Source organism: Hyperoodon ampullatus, assembly GCF_949752795.1.
Source record: "Hyperoodon ampullatus genome assembly, chromosome: 12".
In the NCBI taxonomy this organism is placed as follows: Eukaryota; Metazoa; Chordata; class Mammalia; order Artiodactyla; family Ziphiidae; genus Hyperoodon; species Hyperoodon ampullatus.
The window spans coordinates 32,509,193-32,536,198 of NC_136925.1; the positions used below are offsets into that span (position 1 = coordinate 32,509,193).

At 34.5% G+C, this 27,006-nt stretch overlaps 1 protein-coding gene across 1 annotated transcript in view; it reads right to left on the bottom strand.

The window, feature by feature from the left end:
- The window catches only part of ASCC3 (activating signal cointegrator 1 complex subunit 3), a gene marked incomplete at both ends in the record, with an annotated part of 318,402 nt that overhangs the window by 179,514 nt on the left and 111,882 nt on the right, over window positions 1-27,006 (bottom strand). The window contains 3 exons of the mRNA XM_079716820.1: window positions 13,870-13,941; window positions 16,586-16,762; window positions 26,295-26,459. Coding sequence (XP_079572946.1) covers window positions 13,870-13,941; window positions 16,586-16,762; window positions 26,295-26,459 — 414 coding nt within the window. The remainder of the gene's footprint in view (window positions 1-13,869; window positions 13,942-16,585; window positions 16,763-26,294; window positions 26,460-27,006) is intronic.

A 27,006-nucleotide genomic window follows, 5' to 3' on the forward strand; every position in this document is an offset into this window, starting at 1 on the left:
AACAGTGAGAGGCCCGCATACCGCAAAAAAAAAAAAAAAAAAAAAAAAAAAAAAAAAAGAAATAACATACTTTCACTGGTTTCTAAATACCATTCTCTTACTAGGTTTGCTTGCAGAAATGATTAATCAGAAATGATTAATTCCAATTCTGGGATGTGAGCATGTCAAAAGGATAAAGAAGGCAACTTGAAGGGGTTCCCGATTGCCAAATTTGGGCTAATATGGTCATCTTGTAATAATGTAATAATGGATTATAACCTTTTGAATACAATAAGAATTTGAGTTGACAGAGAAATAAATGAATAAATGGGAAGGGGGAAAGCTCTTTCTTACATACAATGGAATGAAAGGAGGGATGGGAGTTAGAAAATCATCAATAAATGCTAAAACGAGTGGGTGAAAGTTTATTGTGAAATCTGTACATTTACATTTTATGCATAATTATTTGATTAACCTTTGGTTCTCATCAGATTATAAGCAACACTAATGCAGAGTGTATCTTTCTGTTTTCTGTCTTCAGCATAATCTCTGGCACACACTGGCTATTCAATAAATACTTGCTGAATATTAACAGTATTGCCGTGGTTTAGTCTTAAACACCATCTATCTCCATCCTGTTCAATACCTAGAATTAAGGTTGATGAGTCAGATATAGTTCATACGCTACAAATAAAGTGTAGCAGTTTCTATATTTGGCACTCTACCCACTGTAACTCTTACCTTAACATGGCAAATAGACTACAGAAAAAGATCCCAAATTATGAACCATTCTCAGTAATTTACAAGCTTCAAAAGTCTAGAATTCTCCTTCCATTTTAAATTTCAGCCTACATTATAAGTATTAAAAGATTATAAGCATTACTAATTATAAAATGTTCATATAGACACACATAAGCAAAACTTTTAAGAAACATTAAGCTGGCCTACTTGTAATGATTAATTTAATAATGAAGGAATTTAATGAAGTTCTAAAAATCCAACCACTCTGAATTCATGCTTCATCGAAGATATTTTCAAATATGACTAAAATCTGACCCAAATTACACTGTTCTTAGTTAGTCCCCATAGTACAACTGTGGGTCAACTTAATTCATTGGTAAACCTAGGTGAATCCACTAAAGACTGATAAGACAGAATAAAGAATACTTTAATACATTGTAGCATCACACACAGAAAAATACTTTACTGACCTCCATGACAATCCAAATTGCATTGACATTTGTTATTGACAGCCCCAAAATAACATCTATTCTGTAGAGCAAATTAAGCAAGACCAGCTAGTCTATTACTATGCAAATAAAATTCATTAGTGAGCTAACAATTTCATTTCTAAAGATGCTGCTGGACTTGAAGTTCTATTATTATTCAACATTATAAGATGTTCTGGACTGAATCTAATTTCAGTAAAATAACAACATAAAAATGTATTTTTAAGATTTCTATCAGTATTTTTCATTTATTTCCTTAGACAATAATCACTACTTATAATTCTAAACATCCAACTGTGCACTTAATATTCTCAAGTGACACACTTGAATAGATTCTCCCTAAAAAGAATACGCTTTTTTTTAAAAACTTACTTGAGCAGAAGAAATCCCACTAAGGCAATATACTCTCAATAAAATTTTCTAGCTAGACTAATTAAAACAGTACTGCTATAAAGGGAAAAATCACAAAGTTGTAATTCCTCTTAGATTGGCTCTTAACTGTCTCCATTTTTTTAAGGCTGCTCTAATGTTTGTGCTTACATAATGAAAAACACCTCGGTTTTCCATAAATCTGTATTGTACTCTTCAATTGACCCTCTTTAATAAGAAAAAAAAGTAAGAGAAAGGAAAAAACAAGAAAAAAAAAAGATTTATCTACAAACCCAAGTTGAGGTACTTACACTGCACTTAAAAAAAGGTGCACTGCTATCTGACCATCCATTAAGCCATGCATTTTGCCTTTCTCCATATGATTTCAAAAACACAGCTACAAGACAGAGCAAATAAAATACCATAGTAAAAAAAAAAAAAATGAGACCAAAGTCCATGGAGAACATAACAAAGGACCATCGGAGAGACTATGCAATACAGGTAAGGTTAGAAAGATTTTTATAAAGCAGACAGTGGTAGCAAACTATCTTACTGGGATAGTTTAGTAGAGTACATGTCCTTTCAAGACACCTTTAGGTCTTGTTGGAAAACAATCCGCCCTGAAATTCCTGGTGATCCTACATGGTCAGGGCCTTCTGAGCAGTGGAAACTGAAGGGCTTTAATGGTAGAGAATGCCTCCACTCCCCCAGAGCCATTTCTTCTCATTCTATAGGTAATAAAGCCTAGAGGCTCCTTTCTTATCACTCAAAGAGACAACTGCTTATATTCCAGGGTACAGGCCGCCCCTTCCCTCCTCAAGAGAGAATCTGTTTATATTCCAGAGTGAAAGAGAAAGGTCCCTGGGCAGGTCAGTTGGTCTACTTCTTTGTCTCCTTTCTTCCTCCCTTCTTTCTCCCTCTCCCTCCTCCTTTCTTCTTACACCCTCTCTTCCCCCCACCAGAAGGGAGGATGTGCCAGCAACAACTATATATGCTTCAAGTTTCATAATTCTGGAGCACTCCTATGGGGCCACCCATGTGCACAGAGGTAGCTGGCTCTTACCATGTTACCCTGTAAAGCTAGAGAGGGGCAACCAACACCATGCTCTGTGAATAAATATAAGGTCGGTTCCCTACCCAGGTGTCTCTTGTTTTCGCCTATGCGCGTGTGCATTTGTGTGTGTGTGTGTGTGTGTGTGTGTGTGTGTGTGTGTGTGTGGTATATAATGAAGTTAGCCTGTGGCAAGCTAGCATGAATATCTTAGACCCTTCACAAGACTTAAGTCTCTGACCATATTTCGAGAGCAGCCACTAACTTGATGAATGATGTACAGGTTGGAAATGCCCACTTTATTTGCCGTAATATAGTTAGAGCTGCATTTCCCATCTACTCATTCATAAAACCAAGAAAAAAGTAAGATAAGATCTGAGACTATTACACTACTCTCTTAAAAACAGAATCATATTTTACAATATTAACTATAGAGACATAGCTCCTTCCTTTCCACCCCTTCTCACTTAAATATGCTACCATGACAACAAGAAAAATAAAAACCCTAGTTACAGAAAAGACAGTAAACGTTTGCAATGGTTCATTGAGTTTAAATATTGAACTCCCTTTTTTGCACTTTGAGCAAGTACAGGAATAGCTGCATCAGATTTCCTTGGGACACAAAATATTATACTTAGCTTTAATAAAAATACTGTTTGTTCAATTTTATCAAAAGATGGCTACAAAAATGTAATCAACAAATGCTTGTAGTGGTAACTAAACTGATTAAATATACCTACCCACTGCTTCTAAGTCCAAATATCAGCTGGAAACCAGCTAACAGAGATTCAATATATCATTTTCTAAAGTGAAATAAACAGCTGTCAAATTAACTTCTGACAATTTAACGTAAAATATTCTGAAAAGCTGTCCAGATAATTTTCTATGGTGTTATAAAAGAAAAATGATTACTAGCAGTCAAACACTGTTTTAGTACTTCCCAAGTCTATGTTATTACTGTTATTCAAAAAATATAAATAATTAAAATAACAGTATAAAATAAACATGTATATAAATTAGGTTTTATTTTCAACAGAATTAGTGAAAATACCAAATATACAGAGTATTTGACAAAATTAAATACCACAAAATAGAATCAATGTTTCTTTTATATCACTTAATCTGATAATTATATATTTACTGTAATTTAATACTGTAATTACACAAATTACATGAATAAATGACAAAATAATCTAGTAAATTCACTTCGTAAGTCTGGAATATTTGATTTAAATCAACTGTGGATCTATATAGAATCTTTCAAACAACAAAATTTATAACAAATTATATACAATTTAACTAACTTTTCTTTGCACACAAAACATGCATTTATGCATTGGCTACATGCATAAAGCATATATGCAAAACCCAACAGTTATAGTTGTTCCTATGCAAGACATTCTGGAGGTGTGAAACAGAACAAACTGAGAGGAAAATTATACGACAGTATGGTAATAGTACCTACTAAGAGGACATAGCAACTTGTACTATCTTCATATTTTGCTACATAAAATATGAAGAGGGGCACCAAAGAAGACACAGAGAATGAGAAAATGGATAGAAGTGGTGAGAACTTCTATAAGGGAATTATACTGACCTGACATATAAAAATAGAGATAATGTACAACTATTTAATAGATGAAGTGGATGAGATGAAATGGATGGAGCATAAAGCTTTGCCTTCCAGGTCTGAATCATTATATATGTTCCTTGGGTTCAACAATGAATAAAATATAAAGAGAACCAGTTTCAGGAAAATAAAACCACTCGTATTGCTTCCAATTTTATTCCAAGATTAAGCACAGCATTTTTTTTCTTTTGATCTTTTGGCTGAAGATCTGTAAACTGTACAAGGACAGATCAAAATTTAGTTTATACCTGAAAGTTTCTAAACATCATTCTGAGACAAACTGTTCCATGTGCTCAATTTGTGCTGTAATTCCAGAAACCACTGATTACCAACTTTAAAAAGCTCAAATACCTAAAAACATGGACGTACTTGTATATGTCTATACGTGCCAGGAGAAAAGTGAATACACTCAGGGGCAAGGGTACTGGGCGTGAGGCGAAGTGAGGAGAAAGTAATTCATTAGTCTTTTCTTTACATGTTTGTGTTTATTCACTTGTTATAAGAATGTGTTATTTCAGTAATAAAAATCCTCAAAGACGTAGGAAAAAAGTAATGTTAAGAACAATGAAGGAAAAACGCAATAATAATATTCCTCATCAAAAAGTATTCCCTTTGCAAATGAAGAGAACATTACAAGGTTAACAAAGAAACTGCTATATATAAAATCTCAAGAATATAATTGAGTACCGTTATGGTAAGCTATAGTTCAGAAAAATGGAACTTTTCTCTGTTCCCTTAAAAATGTGAAGTTTTAAAAGGGTTCAAAGGTTACCCCTCTAGGGCTTAATGAATAGAAATAAAGAAAGAATATATTAACTTAAAATAACTGGTGGCACGAATGATATCTATATCATGAAAAACAGCTAAGTCAGATGGATATTTTATTTTAGGAGAAAATGAGGTAATTTAATACTTCTAACTTCTAACAGAAAAGACTATAACTAGATGAAATGATATTAAGAGTAACTGTATGGGATGAAACATTTTTAAGGAGAATACCAACATTCTTTCATTGATCTTTACAGACTACAGGGGGAAAAATTTTCCTTAAGAAAGTAATCAAAGTGATCTTTGATGTCGTTCCACTTCTCCAGGTTGTTCTCCCCTCAGCCTGGATGTTCAGCTTACTGTGGAACTAATTATTATTTTCTTGATTTTCTTTGAAGTTCGTTGCTCCCTAATCCTTTAAGAGTAAGTTCAGACTTAACGAAGACTACCACATCTTCCGTTCACTTATTCATCACACACTATGTGAGCACCAACTGTGTGCCAGGTACTGGTGAGACCATGATAATACAATGATGAGCAAAACCAGAGATAGCCCTTTTCCTATGGGACTTATGATCTTCTACTGAAAAGTGGTATTAATCAAAAACAGCCAGGAAAAATGTTATACTACAGCAAGAAATAGGAGGAAGACATATGCCGTGTTATTATATAGTTCATAATAGGGAGGTGAGAGAGGGAGGTAAAAATAAGGCTTCTCTAAGAAAGATGAAATCTAAAGGATTTAGTAGAGGTCAACTAAGCAGAGAATAAAGAAGAATGTGTGAGGCAGAGGGTACAAGTTACGCAAAAGCTCAGAGGTTAAGTGAAAGAGCATCTCTATGATGAGGGTCTGAAAGAAGGCCAGGAAGCAGGGAGGTAGGAAATGAGGGAGAGACATGTATGTGATGAAGAAGAAAGGAGGGAGGTAATGGCCCAACACTATAGGAACCCCTGGGCCCTTTCAAAGGAGCTTTAAGTATTCATGGGTCACTCTGGAGCTTTGTTTTGAAAGGATCATTCTAGCTAGCTGCAGTATACAGAACAGCTAGAGCAAGGCCAGAATGGACATCGAACAGTTAAGAGAGGTAGAGCAGCTAAGGGGTGTCCTGGATGACATGATGGGTATCTGGATTAGGTGGTGGAGATGACGGTGCAGAAGGAGAAGGGAATGTAAGGAAACAGGCAGATCTGAGAGACACTTAGGTCAAATGGATAGGCCCTCGTGAGGGATCAGAAATGAGAACACAGGAGAGAGAGTTGAAAGGGTGACTTTTAGGCTTCTGTTTTACAGAACTAAATCTATAGTCGTGCCATTCACTGAACCAAGGAATAATGGAGGAAATACCACTGGTTTAGAGGGGAAATTATGTATTTGGGTTGGACATACTACATCTGTGATACCCAAGAGGAGAGGCCAGCCATGATCACATGGGTCTACAGCTTAGGGAAGAGGTCTGGGTTAGGAATATAAATACATGAGTTATTTCTACAAAGGTTTTAACTGGGATGGAATGATATGAGAGTGCTAAATTAAAAAAAGGGTCTAAGAAAGAGCCAGGTAGAGAAGGAAAAGACTACAAGGAAAGAAAAAGGATGGCTCAAAAGGTTAGAAGAGAGAGGAAAGCAAGGAGCTTTGTATCACAAGAGCCAGAAAAGAAAGGCACAAAGAAAAATTGGCATTTTGCAACTACTTCCACTTCTACAACCTCTCTGTAATCCTTTGGTTATTTTATTCTCAACTATGAGCTACTGTCATAAGGGAACTTTGCCTTAAAAAAAAAAGTAAACTTTTATTAAGGATGTGTCAAGCTTTGCTTTGACTTAATATTTAGTTGAAACCCTGTGGCAGGGGAAACAGCAGAATGCCTAGACTGACATCGTTTTCCATGTTCCTGAATTAGGCATGACCAAAATATGCAGTACAGTGATCACAGGATCAAGCTTGCAGCTGACAGTGATAAGAAATTATTGCCCCTGAACTATACTAATTAAAAAATTTTGACTGCTAAATATATAATTAAATTTGCTTTAATGAATTTTCATTATGTCATACCAGAAATTCCTTCTATGATGATGATATTCTGTGTTCGCCTTCACTTTAACCAAATGTTGTACACAGATATACTATAGAAATCATACAGAGAGAAGAAAAAAATTCTAAGTAAACACTAGTAATACTAATTAAAAACTAAAATACAGAACTCAAGAGTACCAAAAACTAGTTTTTGCCCGTAAAATAAGGAGGGATAAGGAAATCTCAATTTGATAGAAGATTCATGAGAGCTTTTTTCTGGTAGGTGGGGAGGATTTTCTGTTTCCATAGGTAGAGGTTTAGTGAATGCTTCCTTTAGATTTTCTTACAGTAAAAAAACACCTGAAATATTTCTTTAGCAGTACGATCTTTAGCAGCAAAGATGAAGGAGAAACATCTTTAATTCTTGTTCTCATAATTGTTCAAATGTCTCCTTCTTAAGAATTTTGCTCTTATATTCCTTTGGGATTATGTGTCAATTTGGGGGAGGAGGGAAGCAAAGAAGGCAGAAAAGAAAGAAGCTCTCAAATAATTTACCAATAAAGTTCATGTTAGACAAATTTGATACGACAGAAACATTAGTACCAAGAATTAGAGATGCTTGTACCTGGAGGAAGAAAACTTTTTAGGCAAAAGGGCCAAAGGAAAAGTTCCATTATTGAAGATAGCATAGTAAAATTTCTTTCAATTGTACATAATTACTTTTAAATAAGCTAAAAAGCAACACTAGGAAACAAAAAGAATTCCCTTTAGATAGTAAATTAATCCATAATTATCAGCCAATTTTTAAAGGTGGTTTCTTATTAGAGACAGCAACATCTACGAAAAACTTATAAACAATGAAGAAAGAGAAGACACACATGTGAATAAGGAAAAGCTGATGTTTAGCATTAATCCAAGGTTGAAGATGATTTTTTTCCCTTTAACACTGCAAAACCTTTTATTCTTGAAACTGGAGGTAGATTTTGAGTAAGAAGTTACTGATTAAGGATCTTAACATTTTGATAATGTGAAAAAAGAACAAGTTAACTTACAAAATATGCCATAATCTCTGAGGCAGTTTCTAATTTGTTTTTCTATCACTGTAACAAAACTTGTATAACAAGAAAAATCTCAGTAGGGTTAAGGCATCAACTATTTTCCCATTCTGCGAGTTACATCGGAGGAGGGGAATTATTAACAGGAATGATAAAGCTGTACTTGCATTTGGTAACCCAAAGAGAAGCTTACAAATGAGACATCTCATTAGTTTGAGCAGACGGATCAAAATTAAAGGCTGAATCGCCAACTTTTAATTTCCCAATAGCCAAGAAGAGCTTGAAGTCTTGCAGAGTACGACTGTTGAAAAGTCAACCTGAAAAGATTTTCTCCACCTGTCATCACACATGTTTGAGTGGAACACAACTGCCTCCTACTGTTTTTAATACTTTTAAGACAAAGCTGCACATGAAATCTATTAAGTACGCGAACACACAAGTGTAGATGACTGGTATACTGAAACCCATGGAATACTATAATCAGAGAACATCAGCATGGCTTTTGAACATGAAATTTGCTTTATTCTAATTTAATCTAAGCGGAGAGAAACAAAATTAATTCATCTATATATTTAAGAGGAAACTTAATTTTTAGCATGAAAAGTATTTATTTGCCTTAGAGTTATAGTTTTGTTTTGTTTGTTTGTTTTTGCGGTACACGAGCCTCTCACTGTTGTGGCCTCTCCCGTTGCAGAGCATAGGCTCCGGACGCGCAGGCTCAGCGGCCATGGCTCATGGGCCCAGCCGCTCCGCGGCATGTAGGATCTTCCTGGACGGGGGCACGAACCCGTGTCCCCTGCATCGGCAGGCGGACTCTCAACCACTGTGCCACCAGGGAAGCCCTATAGTTCTTTTTTTTAATGGACACATATTTTTAGTCTTCTTAATAATGGTCTGAAAAGTAGTTGCGCTAATGAAATTATTTAGGGACACCACAATTAGAGAGAAAATCCAAAATACTAAACAACCTGAAAGCAAACAAATAGAATCAAGGAATATTCACTGGAAGAATTTTTAACAAGCTGGCAAAAAGAGAGGGGGACATGAGGTTGTCGCAAGGAAAAATCAATTTGTTTTCCTGGATTAGAATAGACTGACTTACAATTTCTTACTACTATATACTAACTGCTAAGATATATTTAAAAGGCAACAAAATAAAGCTTAGGTTTGTTAGGTACACGGTGCTACAAGAAATAACTTATGTTCCCCTATTACTAAGGAAAAGCACATTGATCAAATACATAGCTGGCTGCTTAATAACAATGCACTGATGTCCAGTTAGTTACAAATATAACTGAATTCCAGAGCAAAGCTCTCTGTTTCTCTCTGTCTCCTGTTTCTCTGTCTCTGTTTTTGTATCTGTCTCTCTGTGTATACACACACACACACACACACACACACACACACACAATTTACTGTACTTTTATATGTACAACAAAACATTTATACAGAAGAGTCTCTTAGAATGAAGCACCTATAGTTAGATCTTTTAGTCATTACAGTCAGGCAGAATAATGTAACTGAAGAGTTAAACTGGCTGTCAGTTTTTTAGATAATAAGGTAAAAGATTGTTGAATTACCTATTTTTCATTTTCTGACAGATGGATACATACAAATTCGTTTGTTGAAATTTATCAATTGGAACCTTATACAAAGACCACTAGTGACTAGTATAACATTATATTCAACCTCAATTACAAGGGAAAAAACAAAACTCAGAAACTCTATTCTATTGTGGAGTTCTTTGTTAACCTTCTAATAAAAGCAGAGGACCACAGCTTAGAGAAGGTATTTCTTCAAGGTGATAAAAAGAGAAAAATAATCCAGTGAGGGGTTCTAAGCCCCTGAAAACAAACTTCCACATGAGCCTCAGTAATCAAAGACTACTGTGAAGTAGCAATTCTTGTGTGATGGATTAAATCAAAGATCGCTAGCCTTGTTGAAACAGGTATCTACCTCAGCTTCCAAAATCAAAATGTATAACAGTCCTCTTTTCCAAGTATGCACACTGCAATTCCAGTTCTGGACATATTACAAAGACAATCAGCAGAAGCTGTCACTTATCAAGCTAACTGAACTTATAAGCCAAATGGTACTTGGCAGAGCAACTTGCTAACAGAAGACTTAAATAGACAGAGCGATCCCTTTGAAAAGACTAAAATAGAAAAAGATTTTAGTTTTGGGCAACTTTCCTGAAGTTACATACATAATACAGATAATTTAAAAAACTGAAAAAGAGAGAGGTTTATTCTCAAATTATGTTGTAAAAGAGTTTTTTATCTGAGATGATTACATTAATGTAAAAGACTAAGATGCTGCCTTAACCTAGTACTTATAACCTGCAGGCACTGGCCTGGGCATTTGTAGTACTAGCAATACTAGAGGCAAATACCAACTAATGGGCCATGGTCCTGATGCATTTCGTATTTTCCAACAGCCCCGACTCACTAAGGATCTTTGAAGATGAACAATTCTTCACAGTGAGATTCTATTTACCAGAGTCCCCATGTACATGACACTAAACTAGGAACTTAACCAACAGTATTTCCTTACAACCCAGTCTTACGTAGCACGACCTGTCCTACTGGTACACAAAGCCTAAAAAAACAACACTGCATAGAAATTTTTAAATTGTAACATCTTTAAGCTAAGATGTTAATTTACATGTTACTGCTTCTATGTACGGTTCTGTCATATTTTGAGGTAGGGAAAATAGAGAAACTATAGAGATAACGGAGAAAAAAGGATAGAAAATTAAGGGAGTAAAATGCATTTTAAGAAATGGAAGGACATACACCAACAGAAACTATCTCTGAGTCATAGAATTCATGGATGTTTTCCCCCTCATTTTTGTTTTTTTTTCCCCCTCATTTTCGCTTTTTTGTGTACCCAAGTGTTAAATTTGTTTACACTCTTATTGGTCATCCTCTTTTATACTAATCATATTTTATATTAAACATTTTAAAGACACAATTACAGAGGCTAAAGACCACAGGATCACATATGAAGCAAAAGCACTGGGAAGAATGGGTTTTTCTAATTGAAAGTTAAGTCCATACCCAAAGCAAATCATGAACAATATGGTATGTAAAACATGAGTTTTTGTAATCATGATTTAGAGGTAATTGTTGCTACCTAAGAAAAAAATCTCACTGGTAAAACACCACTGTGTCTTATGTAACTTAAAATTGTAAAACAAATTCAAAATGGCAAACACACATCAGATCATAATCTTACATCACACTACTTGATGCTATTCAGAAGAACATGGCATACATTTAATAAAATCCTTTGTAGGTCTGCTATGACAATAAGATGTTATAACCCATTCGGAATGCATTATAGAATCATGTGGTAAGGCCACAAAATATGGCCATTTGAGCCATAATCCTATTTCAGGGAATTTACCCTAAGTAAATGTTTCAACAGAAAAAATAATAGGCAGAAAGATGATCACTACAGCAGCACTATTTTTTAATAACAGAAAGTTGCAAACATTTAAAGCACTCAATAATGGAGGAATAACCAATAATAAAAGGAACAACAAATGTCAACTCAATGGCAAAGTGGCAGCATAAAGTTCTGAAGATGCTGTGGGCTTTTATCAACACGGACTTGTATTGCAATCCTGGAGCGACCTTTTACTAGCTGTATGACTTTGAGAAGCCGCTTAACATGTCCTAGGTTCATTTTCTCTTTTAACAAAAGGAGATTTAATGCTTATGTCAGAAGATTGTGAAGATTAAAAGTCCGAAGTGACTTACATGGCATCTGAAACTTAGAACTTGAATAAAAACTCCCTTCTCTCTATTACAGACATTAAAATTGCGAAGACCAGGTAGAAACAACGAAAAATCTTTAGTATTCATTAAGGAAAACTGAATATAAAACTGTATATACAGTGTAATTATAATTTAGCAATGGACTGTAGCTAGTAATTAAAATTAAGTTTGAATGAGCAAAATTAAAAGCTACATGTGCAAATGGATAAAAAAAAAGACCAGCAGGACATGTATAAAAATTACAATAATAATGTTGAAATGGTAAAATAATAGTGGAACTATGAAAATTTTCCTTATTATTATTATTTTATTTTTACAATTAAAAAAGTAAATAGATATGTAGGTATGTCTAGAGAACTGAAGAAAGTCCTACTTTTATGGAAAACAAACATCATCACTAATCACTGAAACAGAAACTGGGAGACCTGCAACCTAAACCCTACTTATGTCAGAGAACCTGAAAACGATCATGCTTATCCTGCTCCATTCTTGTTTCGGGAGAGGGATGTAAGCACGGATCTGGACAGGAACTCTGATACCGAAGTGTTTCAGTGGGTTCTTAAACTGTAACCACACTTTACAGAGTCACCCACAGTGCATTTTTAGCCAAACAAAAGTGTAGGGAAAGGAGACAGCTTGGTGGTCCTTAAAAGGCTGGCACTGGTGGATGCCATGACATGCACACAAAAGGTGGGAGGTAATGCCTGTGTGCAACTTCTGCCTCATCTTTGCACACTCTTCATTTCCGGGTTCCTCCTGCCCTACAGCAGCCGGCCCCCGACCGCCTGAAGCCTCCCCTGGCGTTTCCCAACCTAGTCTGTCCTCTAAACAGGAACCAGCACTGTGAACCTAGCTCTCCATCTCAACTGTGGTCTGAATTTACTACTACAAGTGCCTGCCCTATGGCAGTTTTCATTTCGAAAAGTAATGCAATGGATGGATTCACACTAAGAATGAAAGGGCTGGCAGTGAGATCTAATCTCTACTGACCAAACACCCCCAGCCAGCATCTGAACTTTGTAAATCATGATTTCTAGTGGGACATGTTAGCCCCTGTAACAGTGAGAGAATGAACTATACCAGAAGAGGAAGAGGACATAATCTTCCTAGGATTCTTTAAATTACATTTACTTGGACTTTTACCTACCTACATTACAAGATACAACTGCTACATTTCCCAACATTCAGGAATAAGGATGCATTCCATTTTTTAAAGACATATTTTATAACATAAGATTATATGGAGAAAGGCTGAGTAGTTTAATAAATACTGATATTGCAATTACACTCCTTGGTATTTACCCAAAGGAACTGAAAACGTATGTCCACATAAAACCCATCCACAGCTGTTATGTACACATAAACTGTGGTACATCCAGACAATGGAATATTATTGAGTGCTAAAAAGAATAAGCTATCAAGCCATGAAAAGACAGGGATTTGTGTACCTCAAATACACATTGTGAAAGAAACCAATCTGAAAAGGCTACACACATCATTCCACTTTTTTTTTTTTTTAACCATCTTGATTGGAGCATCTTGAACTTTGAAGTTTAAAAGTGCTTAATATCCAAACAATATGAAAATTTACTATATATATTTCAATTGCTACGACTTCAAGAAAACAGTAAGAATAATATAATATTTAAATGTTTTACATTATGTAAGTAAATTAAAATTTTTGATGTGTGAGAGAAGGTTGGTGCTTTAAAATAAATAAAGAAGTAACCTGAAATGTAAAGGATGAAATTCTCCTTTCTCTTATCTATTTAATAAAAGTGGCAAACAAAACAGCATGATCTATCAATACTGGAATGATACTATTACCTATGAATATTTTATGACTTATATGATTACCCAGTGGGCTAAAAAATTACTAAGAAATAAAACCTGTGAATCATTATCTCAGAATTGAAGAACATTTTTAAGAGCATAAAATTGATAATTTTAATCATTAAGTGTTCTCTAAAAACAGGATAAAATAAAGTGTACCTGGTGTCCAGCCTTTACTTGCTTCAAAACACTTTCATAACATACTTCATCCATGTTATTCAACTGTTGCACCTTAAAGTTTTTAAAACATGAAAAATATCAAATGAAGCAATTATAAACTTCTTAACCACAAAGGAAACTTTATCAATTATGACACATCTCCTTTTACTTTCAGACTAGCCAGAACGCAGAAACAACAAATGCAATATCAACACCTGATATATAACAACCCAATCGGAAATAACACAATATAATAAAAAAATACAAATAAAATACCTCATGCAATACTTTCAGTGTACTAGCTTTATAAGAATGCAAGTTTTTTAAAGACGATATGTTTAAGAATAATATTCTAGTTAGAGATATTTTAAAATAATTTTGAAGTTCTTTTCACTGCTTTCCCCAGAGAAGCCCATTCTTCAGACTGTTTTTCTTCTATTTCAGTCTATAAAACTATACATAGAGCTTTCCTGTGTAATTCTCAAAATCACCGGAATATTACCAGTAGAATATCATGGCATATAAAGCTAAAATGGAAACATATACTATTTCTGAAATGTATACAGAGTTCGGTAGATATTTTTCTACAGAAACATTTTCCAGATTAATTGGAAATTTAATATCAAATTAATGAATTTAAAAAAGGTCTCATTTTCCCTATTAATGATGAGACAGCTTCCAACCAAAAAGGTATGGTAGTTACCTCAAAGAGTAGGCATGTGGCACAGCCTGCATCTCTCTATTTAACATTTATTAAAGTCTGGAGGGGATGAAAATGTTACACATCTGAAATGACTATAATTTAGACTTTTTGTTTTAATAAAGGAAACATTTTAACATTCTGGAACTCTTATGACTTATAGTGATTAAGTAAGATGAGATAATCACAAGACAATTTACTCTCCATTAATGACTGGATAAAAAAACAAACCAAAAACTCCTCCAAACAAAACTCTCAGTAATTTTTTTGGTGAATTTTGGATTGAGCTCTGGTCAAAGCCATTATTTCAAATTAGACGTGTCATGGACACCATTTTCCTATTTTGTGTTCTTCCACAACAACTGAATCACATCACGAGCTTCTGAATGAAACTCTCAGAAATCTATAAGGATTTCTTACTAAAAGAAATGACAAATTAACAACAGTTAGAATATATTAAACAACACCCTGGGGGAATTCTTGTTACCAACTGTGTATGTCAGCTGAGTGTAAAACTAATACATTTTAGTAAGACAAAAATGCATATTTATAACTAATATATAGAATTAATTTACTATTTACATTGTGTAAGATTTGTAAAAATATTTTTTAAATTTTGCCAAATTTTTAAACCTTCAAAAATAATTACGACAGTTCAACATCTCACACCATTCCTTTTGTGATTACAATGCTAACATACTGTGGTGAAAAATACATGGAAGTTAATTAGCTTGAAGTGATTTACCACCTTCTATGATGAAATTAAAAGAAGATAAGTTTTAAGACCCCTGACAAGCATCTGAAAACACTTCCTTCTCTATATCTTTCTGTGAGAACCATCTGCTATCATTTAAATTATAAGCTGAAAGAAAAATCTAATGTTATAAACAGCTCTACATCTGTTCTAATGATACATTAAAATAAACTAAATAATCAAATATATATTAAGATATGGCTGAAAAAAACAAGCAGCAAGTAATACTGAAAAGCCCTTGAAACAATGAAGGTAAAAGATGCATATCATAACTATTACCATATCATGAGCTGTTCTTCTATGTACCCATCTGAAATGGTTCCCCACAATTCTAAACATACCTTACTTTTATGCAATGCAGATGGAGCATTTTAACTGTTGCAGTGACATTGGCTTCTAGTATTTTCTAAGCTGAGTATTTTATTTATAATACTGTAAGCTAAAAATGAGCCTGTTTTACTAATAAAATTGTTTTTAGACAAAAGTAATGTAATGCACTAAAGACCAAGGTTGACATAGTAACACATGATTCTATCCTGTTTTCTTTTATAAAGAGGTCATATGGCCCGTGAATCTTCTCCTAAAACTATTTCCTCCACAGGGGGGGAAAAAGTGTCATTAAACAGAATGATAAACATATAAATCTTAAGCAAAATATTCCTTCATGACATTATAAAAGCCTAAAATAAGCACCCTGATAATGCAAATGATACATGGTAATACTATTTAAGGAATTAGATAAACAGACTTTTTAAAACATTGCAAAGAATTTCAGAAATGCCACTTATGTATATAATTAATATGATGGTTATACAATATTATAAGTTAAATAGAGCCCCTCCTTTAATAGTTGCTATCATGAAATTATTTTTCTATTGCATATAAGGTATTACTTATTTTAGATGAATAATATTATATCATGATATATATTACTGACTTAACTAAAGTCTTTTATTCACATTGGCCTTCAACCCTATCAAATTAACTTTTTGAAACATATTCTTATATATATCTTGTGTTCTTAGCTGAGAATACAAAATATACACTGAAAATAGCAATGCAAACTACTACAAGCAGCTTTTTGAAGCAGGAGACATTCTACTACATATAGCTGAGGAAGTGTGCTTGATTTTTTTTTCTAGGCTGTGATATTTGTAATGTGACTGAAATGGTCTTTTGGAGTCTCTAACCTCAAACAAGTATTAAACAATACATCAACAAAAATATTTCTGGAAAAGAAAAGTTTTAAAACAAATGTTTACCTTATTTGCACTTTTAACCCCCAGAAATGTCTGTCCAAGAGGAACAGGTCGAAAGCGGCCATCAAAGTAGAAAAGTCCAATGCAGGGATTAACGTGTAAAAACGTAGCAACATCGAGGTAGTTGGGTAAGGTTGCAGAGAGTCCAAGAATTCTTATCATACTCTGTGTGGATTCAACCTATAGGGGTTATTTTAATTAACATATGAGATAGATTCAACCCATCTGGATTTGTACTAAGTTTAAAATAAGTTTTAATAGTATAAACGATGAAGTAGTCACAATTAAATAAGATCACTGAAGAAATTGAGAATAACAACACATAGTCTAAAAGACAGATAATGTGAAAAAAAAAAACTGGCCTAAATCTGGCATGTGGAATGATATAATGTGATTAAAAGTATAATTTTAGTACATTTTCTAAGCTGGAAAATTCTTAGTTAAATGGTTTCTTCTGTTCTGTTTTTTATCCCCCCTAAGAATTTAACAAGGCAAGTGACATGTGTTAGGTTTTAGTGTAAGCTTTACCACTTTATAATTTCAGGTGTTAAAAGTATGTGCTCTTTATTCTCAAGTTCAATAATTTCAAATTCATTTTAAACACACAACCACATAAGTCTGAAATAATTAAGGTAGATTCTTCTAGTGTTTCACAAATTTAAATTTAAAATGATATACTGTATAAGGGAGAGCTTGTGTGGAACAACAGCCAAAACTTGGGGGAAGAAAATCACAAACTACTCAAAGAATGTCCTAAGCTGCATTATTTGTGTTCACTGGTGGGGTGTAATATTCTAATTTTGTTGCTGAACTCTACTGAAAACATCAATTAATTTGTTCGCCAATCATTTATTAAGCTTTTAATGATGGGCACAAAGCCAGGAGAGCAGGGGTTTAAAAGTCTGTAAAAATTACAAAAAAAACACTGTAATGTGTCCCATTAATAGTAGCACCTTCTAAAAACTGAGAACAATGAAGAGAGATCACTAATCAAGCTCGGGTAAGTCAGGGAAGGCACGCAGAGGTGACAGTTGTCGGTGTTCTAAGACAGCGGCTAGGACCTGCCAGGTAGGCCAGAAAGAATGGTGTTTAAGGTACTGTACTTAGCAACACTAACGGCACGAGCTAGAAATGCAGAAGTGTAGAAATGATCATGAGAAATCTCGCATGCCACGGAGTTTCTCCATTTTACTGCTGATGAGCACACGACACTATTCCATTCTCTTTCAAGTACTTTTTATGATGATAGCTGAGAGTATTCTCATCTTTTTCCATCTCTAAACATTTTTAAAATATCTTTATCCTTTTTAATTTTGTTTACTCATAGGTTTTCTACTTATTTGTGATTGGATTTATGTTTATTTTCCTTTTTTAAAACCTAGCTTTTGCTTTTTTAAAAATATAGAAGGATTCTAGCTAATAAATCTAATTCTATTGGTTTCCTAGTTTGTATTTAATTTTTTTTCAACTGCATTATTTTTCCATTTTTTTAGAACATTCTGTTTAAAATTATCCAACATTTAAAATTTAATAATTAACTTACTATAGTCCCAACATTCCTGTTTCATTTGAGTATAATTCAAACTCTGAATTATAAACTCTGTCTGTACTTAATAAACTTTCATTATTTTCTAATAATAGTGTTGTCACTCTCTTTCCCTTCCTTCCTTTCATGATCACTTACTGAGCTCTCAGTGTCAGAAGACTATTCTTTCAAGTGGTTGGGTTTTATGTCTTCAATTTATCAAATACAAAAGTGTAGAATGTATGTACATATATATGTGTTTGTATATACATATGCATATATAGATGTGTATGTGTGTGTGTGTATAGTTTTGTTTTACCATATAGAGGTTATTTCTAAATTTCTATTGTATTTTTTATTTATTTATTTTTTTTTTTGTGGTACGCGGGCCTCTCACTTTTGTGGCCTCTCCCATTGCGGAGCACAGGCTCCAGACGCGCAGGCTCAGCAGCCATGGCCCACAGGCCCAGCCGCTCCGTGGCATGTGGGATCTTCCCGAACCGGGGCACGAACCTGCGTCCCCCGCATCGGCAGGCGGACTCTCAACCACCGCACCACCAGGGAAGCCCCTCTATTGTATTTTGTAAAGACTATGATCTTTTCAATTTCTGCTTTGAGAAAATGTCCCATGGAGACCTAAGATGAACATAATTTATCTATTTTTAGGGTATACAATTCTATGTGCTTGACCACTTTATGACATTAATTATATTATTCAAATTCTCTATATTTTATATTTACAATACAGGAAGTTAAGCATTTGCCAAGAGAAAGTATTACTTTCATTACATAAAAACTTCCCATTTTAAATTAAGATGCCAAATGTTGCTAAAGGGAACAGCCCAGGACCATTCACAGCTAAGCCCTAGGGGTTCTGCAGAAGTATGGGGGGCATTCTGCAGCCCCATGCACCTATAATATCCCTTCTATATGGGTTTTCAAATCCTACATGCTTTCATATTTTTCTATACTAGGCTTCCATGTAAAAGTTTAATTTAAAAAAGTGTTTCTTACCTGGGAAAAAAGTTTGAAAACCTCTGATGTGATTTTTAAAAGTACATAAGACTTGGAATGAATTTGGTAAGTTAATTAACCTTCGACCAAATTCCTTTATGAGAGAATGCATATAAAAAGATTCTCAATCTTTAACAAAAGACTATACAATATTATTATTTTTTAAATCTAGGAACTTTTAAGTCATTCTCACCTTCTTGCTATCATAAGTAAAATAAGGGGATTCATGGGGTATATTTACTTGGGCAACTATTTTAACTATTTTTTCAGTTTTTATGTCTCTCTTATTTACATCTAATTTTAGTCAAAACTTGCTTGCATCATGCTGGTATCTTCAAGTTATTATACCTAAGTGAGCAGCTCCCAATGTCAGATTTCTCCTTGGATATTTCTATACAATGCATATATGGGCTGGGAAAGTCCAAGGGCCTGAGTTCACTCCCTCACACAAATATTATTTACAGGCACTTAGAGAGGCCCTGTGCCTTCCAAACTCATTCTGTAAGTAGGACAAAATGAATCTGCTTACTCACTGTTATGGGTTCTATCTGGGCTTCTTTGAGGACTAAATAAAACACTACCTATGAACATATATACACTACCAAACGTAAGGTAGATAGATAGTGGGAAGCAGCCGCAGAGCACAGGGAGATCAGCTCGGTGCTTTGTGACCGCCTGGAGGGGTGGGATGGGGAGGGTGGGAGGGAGGGAGATGCATGAGGGAGGGGATGTGGGAACAGATGTATACGTATGACTGATTCACTTTGTTATAAAGCAGAAACTAATAAAAAAAAAAAAAAAAAAAAAACACTACCTATGAGATATACATATGGCTCCCAAACCAAACCAAACCCAACCCAAACAAGAGAACCCTAAATAAGGGGAACTGATGACCCTACCTATTATTTAAGAAATCTCCTTTACATGCTATGATTAGAATCCTTTACAGTAATTAGAATGATAATTTTAATTATACCATAGTTCTATTTCCTATTGGTGGTGATGTGAAAGGATATAAAGGTGATTTTTAGTTTTAAAATCATTCAACACAAAAGTTATTGAGTATATTTTTAAGGACTTTTGATGTTAAATACATGATATCTTGCAAACACTAGAGATATTTTTCTGCTAAAACCCCATTTTACAACAACTGTATTTTTTAATCTAAAAAAATCATTCTCAACACAGATAAGGCTGTATGAGAAATATATTCTTTAAAATATGGATAAGTTGGAAGTCTATGTCTTAAACCACATCTCAAAACTCTATACACTATACAGAGTTATCTGAAAATATTAATAGTTGAAAGCTATAAAAAATTAACATTTTACAGTTTCTTCTTTATTATTAGCCCAAAAACTAGGCAGTAAATTTTTATAGCGTTTTCCCTCACATAAAATCTAAGTTTGGACAAAGTCTATTCACTGAAAGTAAATTTAGTTACGACAACTAATGTTAGTTCAATGTTGTTAAATATAACAGATTAGGGCTTCATTATACTTTTTTATTTTCCAAATTTCTTTCACTCATGCCAAGTATGTTGTGAATTTAGTCCCTAATACCACCATGCAACTTCAGAAACTGAACAGAATCTACACTGCTTTAGAATAGCTACCAATGGTGTGTCTATGTTAGTTACAAATTGTTGAAGTGCCATGTAAAGCACTGCCATCTACTGGGAATGTCTGGTAACCACAAGGAACAAACAAAAAGGAACTTTGTTTTTTCTAAAAATATTTATGAGCACTGCACTAATACACTGGAAATATGAGAAGAATCATATAGATCATTCTGTTAAGGAGATTAAAATCTAGTGAGAGACACATATAAAGACAGAATTACCTATAGTTAAGTTGTGAAATTATAAGGAAGACTGTGATGAGTGCTAAAAATGTGCAAAGAAAGGGAGTACAGAGGGAACACAGAAAAGGTGTAATTCATTCTGAGTGGTAAACTAGGAAACACTTCATAGAAGAAGTGATATTTGGCAGACTCAAAAGAATAGTAAGTTTTCAACAGATGGACGTGTGGAGCAATAATATATAATTTTGCATTTACAACCCTTCATCTCATAACTAACAATACACTCTGACGTAAGTAAGATTAGTTTTACCTCTGAAAGAGGGCCAATGGCATTGGAAAAAAAGTGGGGAAGGAATAAATGGTTTTGTGTGGCTGGAACCTACATCAGCTAAGGAATATGATGGAAAAGTTAAAATTGGATAAATAGGTCAGGGCTTCAGTAGTGTTTAACGTCCAGTTAAAGTATTTAAACATTTTTCTTAAGATAACAAACAGCAAGTCATCAAAGGTTTATAAGCATAGTAAGTGATAAACTATACAATTGGAATTTGGCTATATTATGAAGAAGCCAATGTGTAGGATGAATTAATGTATATTTACATATTATATATCCATATTACATACAATGTATTATATATTCCTATATCATATGTTAACATATGATATGTTTATAATTGTACTACATATGCAATAAACAAACCTACAATATATATTTTACTTCACAGTTTATAAACTATATATAGAAAATTATACTTTACATATTCATAATTTACAAAATATTTATAAATTTATAACGAATCCTTCAAAGTACATATGGTACATAATGTGTGTGTGTCTGTGTACATATGTACAGAAAGCATCAGCAGCAGGCCTGCAATCTATTTTCTCTCTCAACTGGGAATGCTCAAGAAAGAAAGATGCCCTGGTCAAATCCCCTTGTAAACATGCTAATGACAGACCTCCTGGCAAATGTACTAATGGTATTTACTTGACCTCTAATGTTCTATAGTTGCAGGAAAGCTTTATCTTTGTAATGCTTTTAGCTGATGGACATGGTCTCTCTAGGTGGCTCAATGCAAACAAACCAGGAATGTATGGACTTATGTGGCCTGGATCCCTGAAAAGATCACTAAGCTATGTACGTATCAAGGTATCAAATCAAAACATCTCATGATCGGGAAGTATCACCTTGGGAAACAGTACCTTCTGTTAACTACTAATCTCACTTTACCTAATACACTAATCATATGCACTGTTTTGTATATCAATTCTACCTCGATAAAGCTGTTAAAAAAATTTTTTTTTAATTTCATGACAGGGCTTCCCTGGTGGCTGATGCAGGGGACACGGGTTCGTGCCCAGGTCTGGGAAGATCCCATGTGCTGCGGAGCGGCTGGGCCCGTGAGCCATGGCCACTGAGCCTGCGCGTCCAGAACCTGTGCTCCACAACAGGAGAGGCCACAACAGTGAGAGGCCCACGTACCGCAAAAAAAAAAAAAAAAAAAATCTCATGATCAAAATAGGTCTCTTTTGTGTAAATGATGCCCTGCATGCTTCTTTTCGAGACCTCACAAGTAAAATCTGTGCCAGAGCATATCCACCATGGCAAGAAAGGAGAACAGTGATGGCAGTGGCAGACTTCTCCATGCTTCACCTTTGTCTCACAACTACATGTATTATTGACATTATTCTTAAGTTGGGTATTAGCTAAAACCTCTGATTTTTGTGTGTCTACTTTGAATATTTCAATGCTTTGTGTTTTATGTATGTGCATCTGTACATGTGCATGCACATATTTTTATATGGTAAAAAGCAAACATGTCCTAAAGAGTCCTCTAATTCCATCCCTACTATAAAACCACTTTTACAGCTTGTTGCATATGCTTCCACATCTATGCACCCTACTCTACCCCACCTTAAAAATCTAAATGTAAGCAAGAACTTTATTTGGTAACTATAACCACTGCACCTAGAACTGTGTAGCCGGCACATAGCAGGTAGCTAATAAATGTTCACTAAATGAGTGAATGAGAATATAAATATATTGCATTTTTTTCTTTACACAAATGGGATTGTGCTGTATATTGTGCCTTTTCAATGAGAATATAACATGGATATCTTTTAAACCCGGTTCATATAGCTCTACCTCGTTCTTTTTAAAGACTGAAAAGTGGCATTTTATTTTATGAATTAATGGAATTTATTAAACCATTTCTTCTTTTGTTGGACAGTTGGGTTGTTTCCAACATATTTTACACTAACAAGAAAGCGTCAGTGAATACTGGTGTTACTATATCTATGTGTCTGTGCTATTATTTCCATAGGTTAGATTTCAAGAAGTAAAAACACAGTTTAGTGAGCATTTTCAAATTACATTCTTTTTTCACTTTGCCAATCTATGTAAGAGAAATGTCTCATGTTGATTTGGATTCCTTTTAAGCATCTTTTCTATGATTTTCAGAATTTTTATTTCTACTGTAAAGTGCTTTTTCCAAATTTTAAAAAAACATATTTCTTACTAGTTTACAATAGCCTTTTAATTATAAAGGACATTTAAGCTTTATTTCATGTGCTACAAATAATTTATATTATTCTGTCTTACATTTGAACTTTCTGGAGGTATCTTTATTGGTCAGAAGTTATTAATAGTTACATATCCAAATGCGCTACATGTTTCCTTTGTAACCTTTGGAGTTTTGCATTTTGCTTAGAGCTTCTCCACCTCAAGGTTATTTTTTAAATGCTCTTTCATATTTTCTTTAATGCACTGAGTTTTGTTTGGTATAGCTAAATCATTAATTCATCTAGAATTTTATGTTGGATTTACCAGATGAAAGCACATTATTTTAAAACATTTGAAAATGCAATATAGACTTCCTCAAATTTTGTACTCCCTTCATATTAAATTCCCATACCTAGTTCTAGATGAGAGCTATTCAGGATATGAAATATAAAAGAACTGACACCTAACTAGTCATTGGGGGTGAGGGTGAGTGTTAAGGAAGAAGGAACAATTGAGTGTGGCTCCCACACACTCAATGTGGGCTTGAGAATCAAATGGACTGTCATGCCATTTATAAATAGGGAGGGAAGATGGCAGAGTTTCTAACGTGTTTAAGCAAGAGATGTCTATGGGATATCAGAGTAGAAACATACAACTGTGTTTGGAGAGGAATAGAAGTCAGCGGGGAGATTGGACCACATGCAGAGATTTAAGTGACACAGGCATAGAAGTGTTATTTTCCCAGGGTAAATATGTAGAATAAAAAAAGAAGATGGCAAGTGACCAGAGTCCTGTGTTGGAAAAGGTCACTGAGAGGATGTGACTGCCAATTAATCCGCAAGCTAGACCTTGTCAATCAGAGGATCCTCACCCCCTTTGCTGTCCTAGGAATAAGCATTCCGCTTGCCTTCCCTGAGCTAGAAGCTTCCCCGAGGATGCAGCCTTGAGACAGCAATGTGGTGTTGAGGCCATCTGGACAGTATATGTGACTGAAGTCAGTTAAGGCCTCTACATACAGTTAAGGCAGGTGTAGAGGTCGACTGATCTTGCAGTTGCCCAAGACAAGCCTCAAAAGTAAGTTCCCTTGCTTATTAAAACTGTCACCTACCAATCTGGAGTGGTCTGCCTCTTTTTTCAGTTCTCTCCTTGCCCTCTGTGTACAAAGCCAATTTGCAAACCAACATCGTGGAGAATGTAAACATTTCAAGTGTGAGAAAAGGAGAGAGCAAGGGAGCCTGAGAAAGAGCAACTAAGTAGGTGACAAAAAAATCAAGTAAAGGAAATCAAGGAAGGGTGGCATCATGGAGTCCAAGAGAAAAGAGTTTCAATTCTGAAGAAATAATGAGATATATCTTGGTTAAAAAACAAAAAAACTTTTTATGACCTATGCTGGAGCAATAACCAGACCACAGTTGTTGAATACAGATTAATATTTCCAGAAGCTGAGTGGTAAAAACAGCTTTACTAAGCAGAAGTTATTGGAGCAGGATACTTTGAGGGAGGCATTTTGATAAAGATGGGTGGGACTTTGCAATTCTTTAAAGCTGAAGGCACAGTGCTCACAGAGAAGGAGAAGTTAAAGACCCAGGAAAAAGAAAAGGGATAACTTACAGAGTGAAAGGAATGGAGTCCAAGACAAGGAGACAGGGGACCTCTAACTAAAGGATGAGGGATGGAATGATGAGGATAGATCTGGGAAGGGGTTTGAGGCTTTTGCTGGGTGGCAGGGAGGTTTTTTCTGGATGCAAACTGAGGGAGTTCGACCATGAAGGCCTGTGTTTCCACTCAGTAAAAAGTATTGTCTTCTAAGAATGAGGCACGACAGGGTGGGGAAGAAGGAGGGAGGAGTCTGGTGAAGCTTGGAAAAAAGAAGGAAAGCTGCTCCGAAGTTACGGGGTAAATCCCGACGATTCAGGTGAATTCAGAGTCTACGAATGTGTAGTGACCTTAGTCTCCACCACACCTGTGTGATCTCAGCTAGTGTTTAGCAATCTGACTGGAGGGAAACATACTGTTCAATTGTTCAATTGACTGTTCAATTGGAATTTTGCCAGGGAGTCAGGGGATAAATAAGTTAAGGCTATTGACAAAAGAAAAAACTGGTCATGGAGTCTTGGTTATTTCAGAATGAAAATAAAGCCAGGAGAATACAGATCAGAGACAATAACAGATGGGAAGTCAAGGAATTAGAGTTCTTGATTATGTTAAAAAACTAGTGTTCATCTACTGTCTTTACATGCACAATCTACCAACAAACATCATTTTAATAGTCATGGGTACTTTAAGATATCTTTTCACTTAATGAAAAGAGGGGTGACAGAAAACAATCACAGATCATTGATGAAATTACCAATTTTAATTTGGACAATTTATGAGTAACCACAAAGGTCCAAAACTAGAGACAACAAGTACACGTCCCTTTTTAAAAATAACAATTAAGATTATGCACATTAGGAGATATTTCATTTTATCTAGTATATTAAGGAAAATATAAATCATTTCCAGATTTTTTTCAATGGGGGGAGAGGTCAGGCATGGAGAGAAATGGATGAACAATTAATAATTCTCCTATGTTCTACCATATTTTAATACTGCTTAGTCAAAGTTATATTTAGCTTTAAAACACAGGTTTAGAATCGAAGTCTTCCTGTATTTATTTTGGTTAATTTAAAGAGACTTCAATAACATAAGACCTGGGAGGAAGAAAAATAGGGTACTTTTAACATAAAAATGAAATAGCTGAAGGTTTCTCCCTACGAAAATTATCTTTATCCCCATGAACAATACATACTAATATTTCTTTGAATGTTACATTTAAGTTTAAAAACTTATCCCTCAAAGTAAGCTTACAAATAACTTCCCCTTACCTGACGTAAAGTACGTGCCACTATGCTTTCTAATACTGGTCCTCTATCTTCATGAAGTAAATGAACTTCATCAAGAATAAGAAGCTTTACAATTTGGGAAAGAGCTACGTCCCCAACACTCTTTCTTGTCACTACATCCCATTTTTCTGGTGTGGTCACAAGCATCTATAAGACAAGAAAAGATAAATTAAAAAGGGGAAAGAGGTCACATATTATTTAAACTTCCACTGTGTTATTCAAAAAGAAATATGATTGACCACCTATACACAGATCAAATAAAGTATTATAAATATCCCAGAATGATATCTGCCTCACTGTAGACAATAGTCACTTCTCTTTAAGTTATGATATTAAGCAGTTACTCATTAAAACTCAGTAAAGGTAGTCTGTCTGTAAATTGTAGTGTGAAGTGTACAAAATACACAGGCTTACTTAAAATGTGTCTTACAATGTAAGAAACCAAATGACACTATCTTCTAAACAAGTGTGTACTGATAATGGCTTTTATTTGAAAAGGGACAAAAATAAGTGAATGAAGCACTAAAAGGAAATGAAAAGGAAACCAAGGATCCACTCTAGGAATGGTTACCTGTTTATACTTTTCCAAATTTGGAGGAAGCTTTACTACTGACACACAGTTTTTAAAAACTACCCTTTAATATTAACTAGTATATGCAGAAGTTTATATTAAAAAACAACACATATACTACAG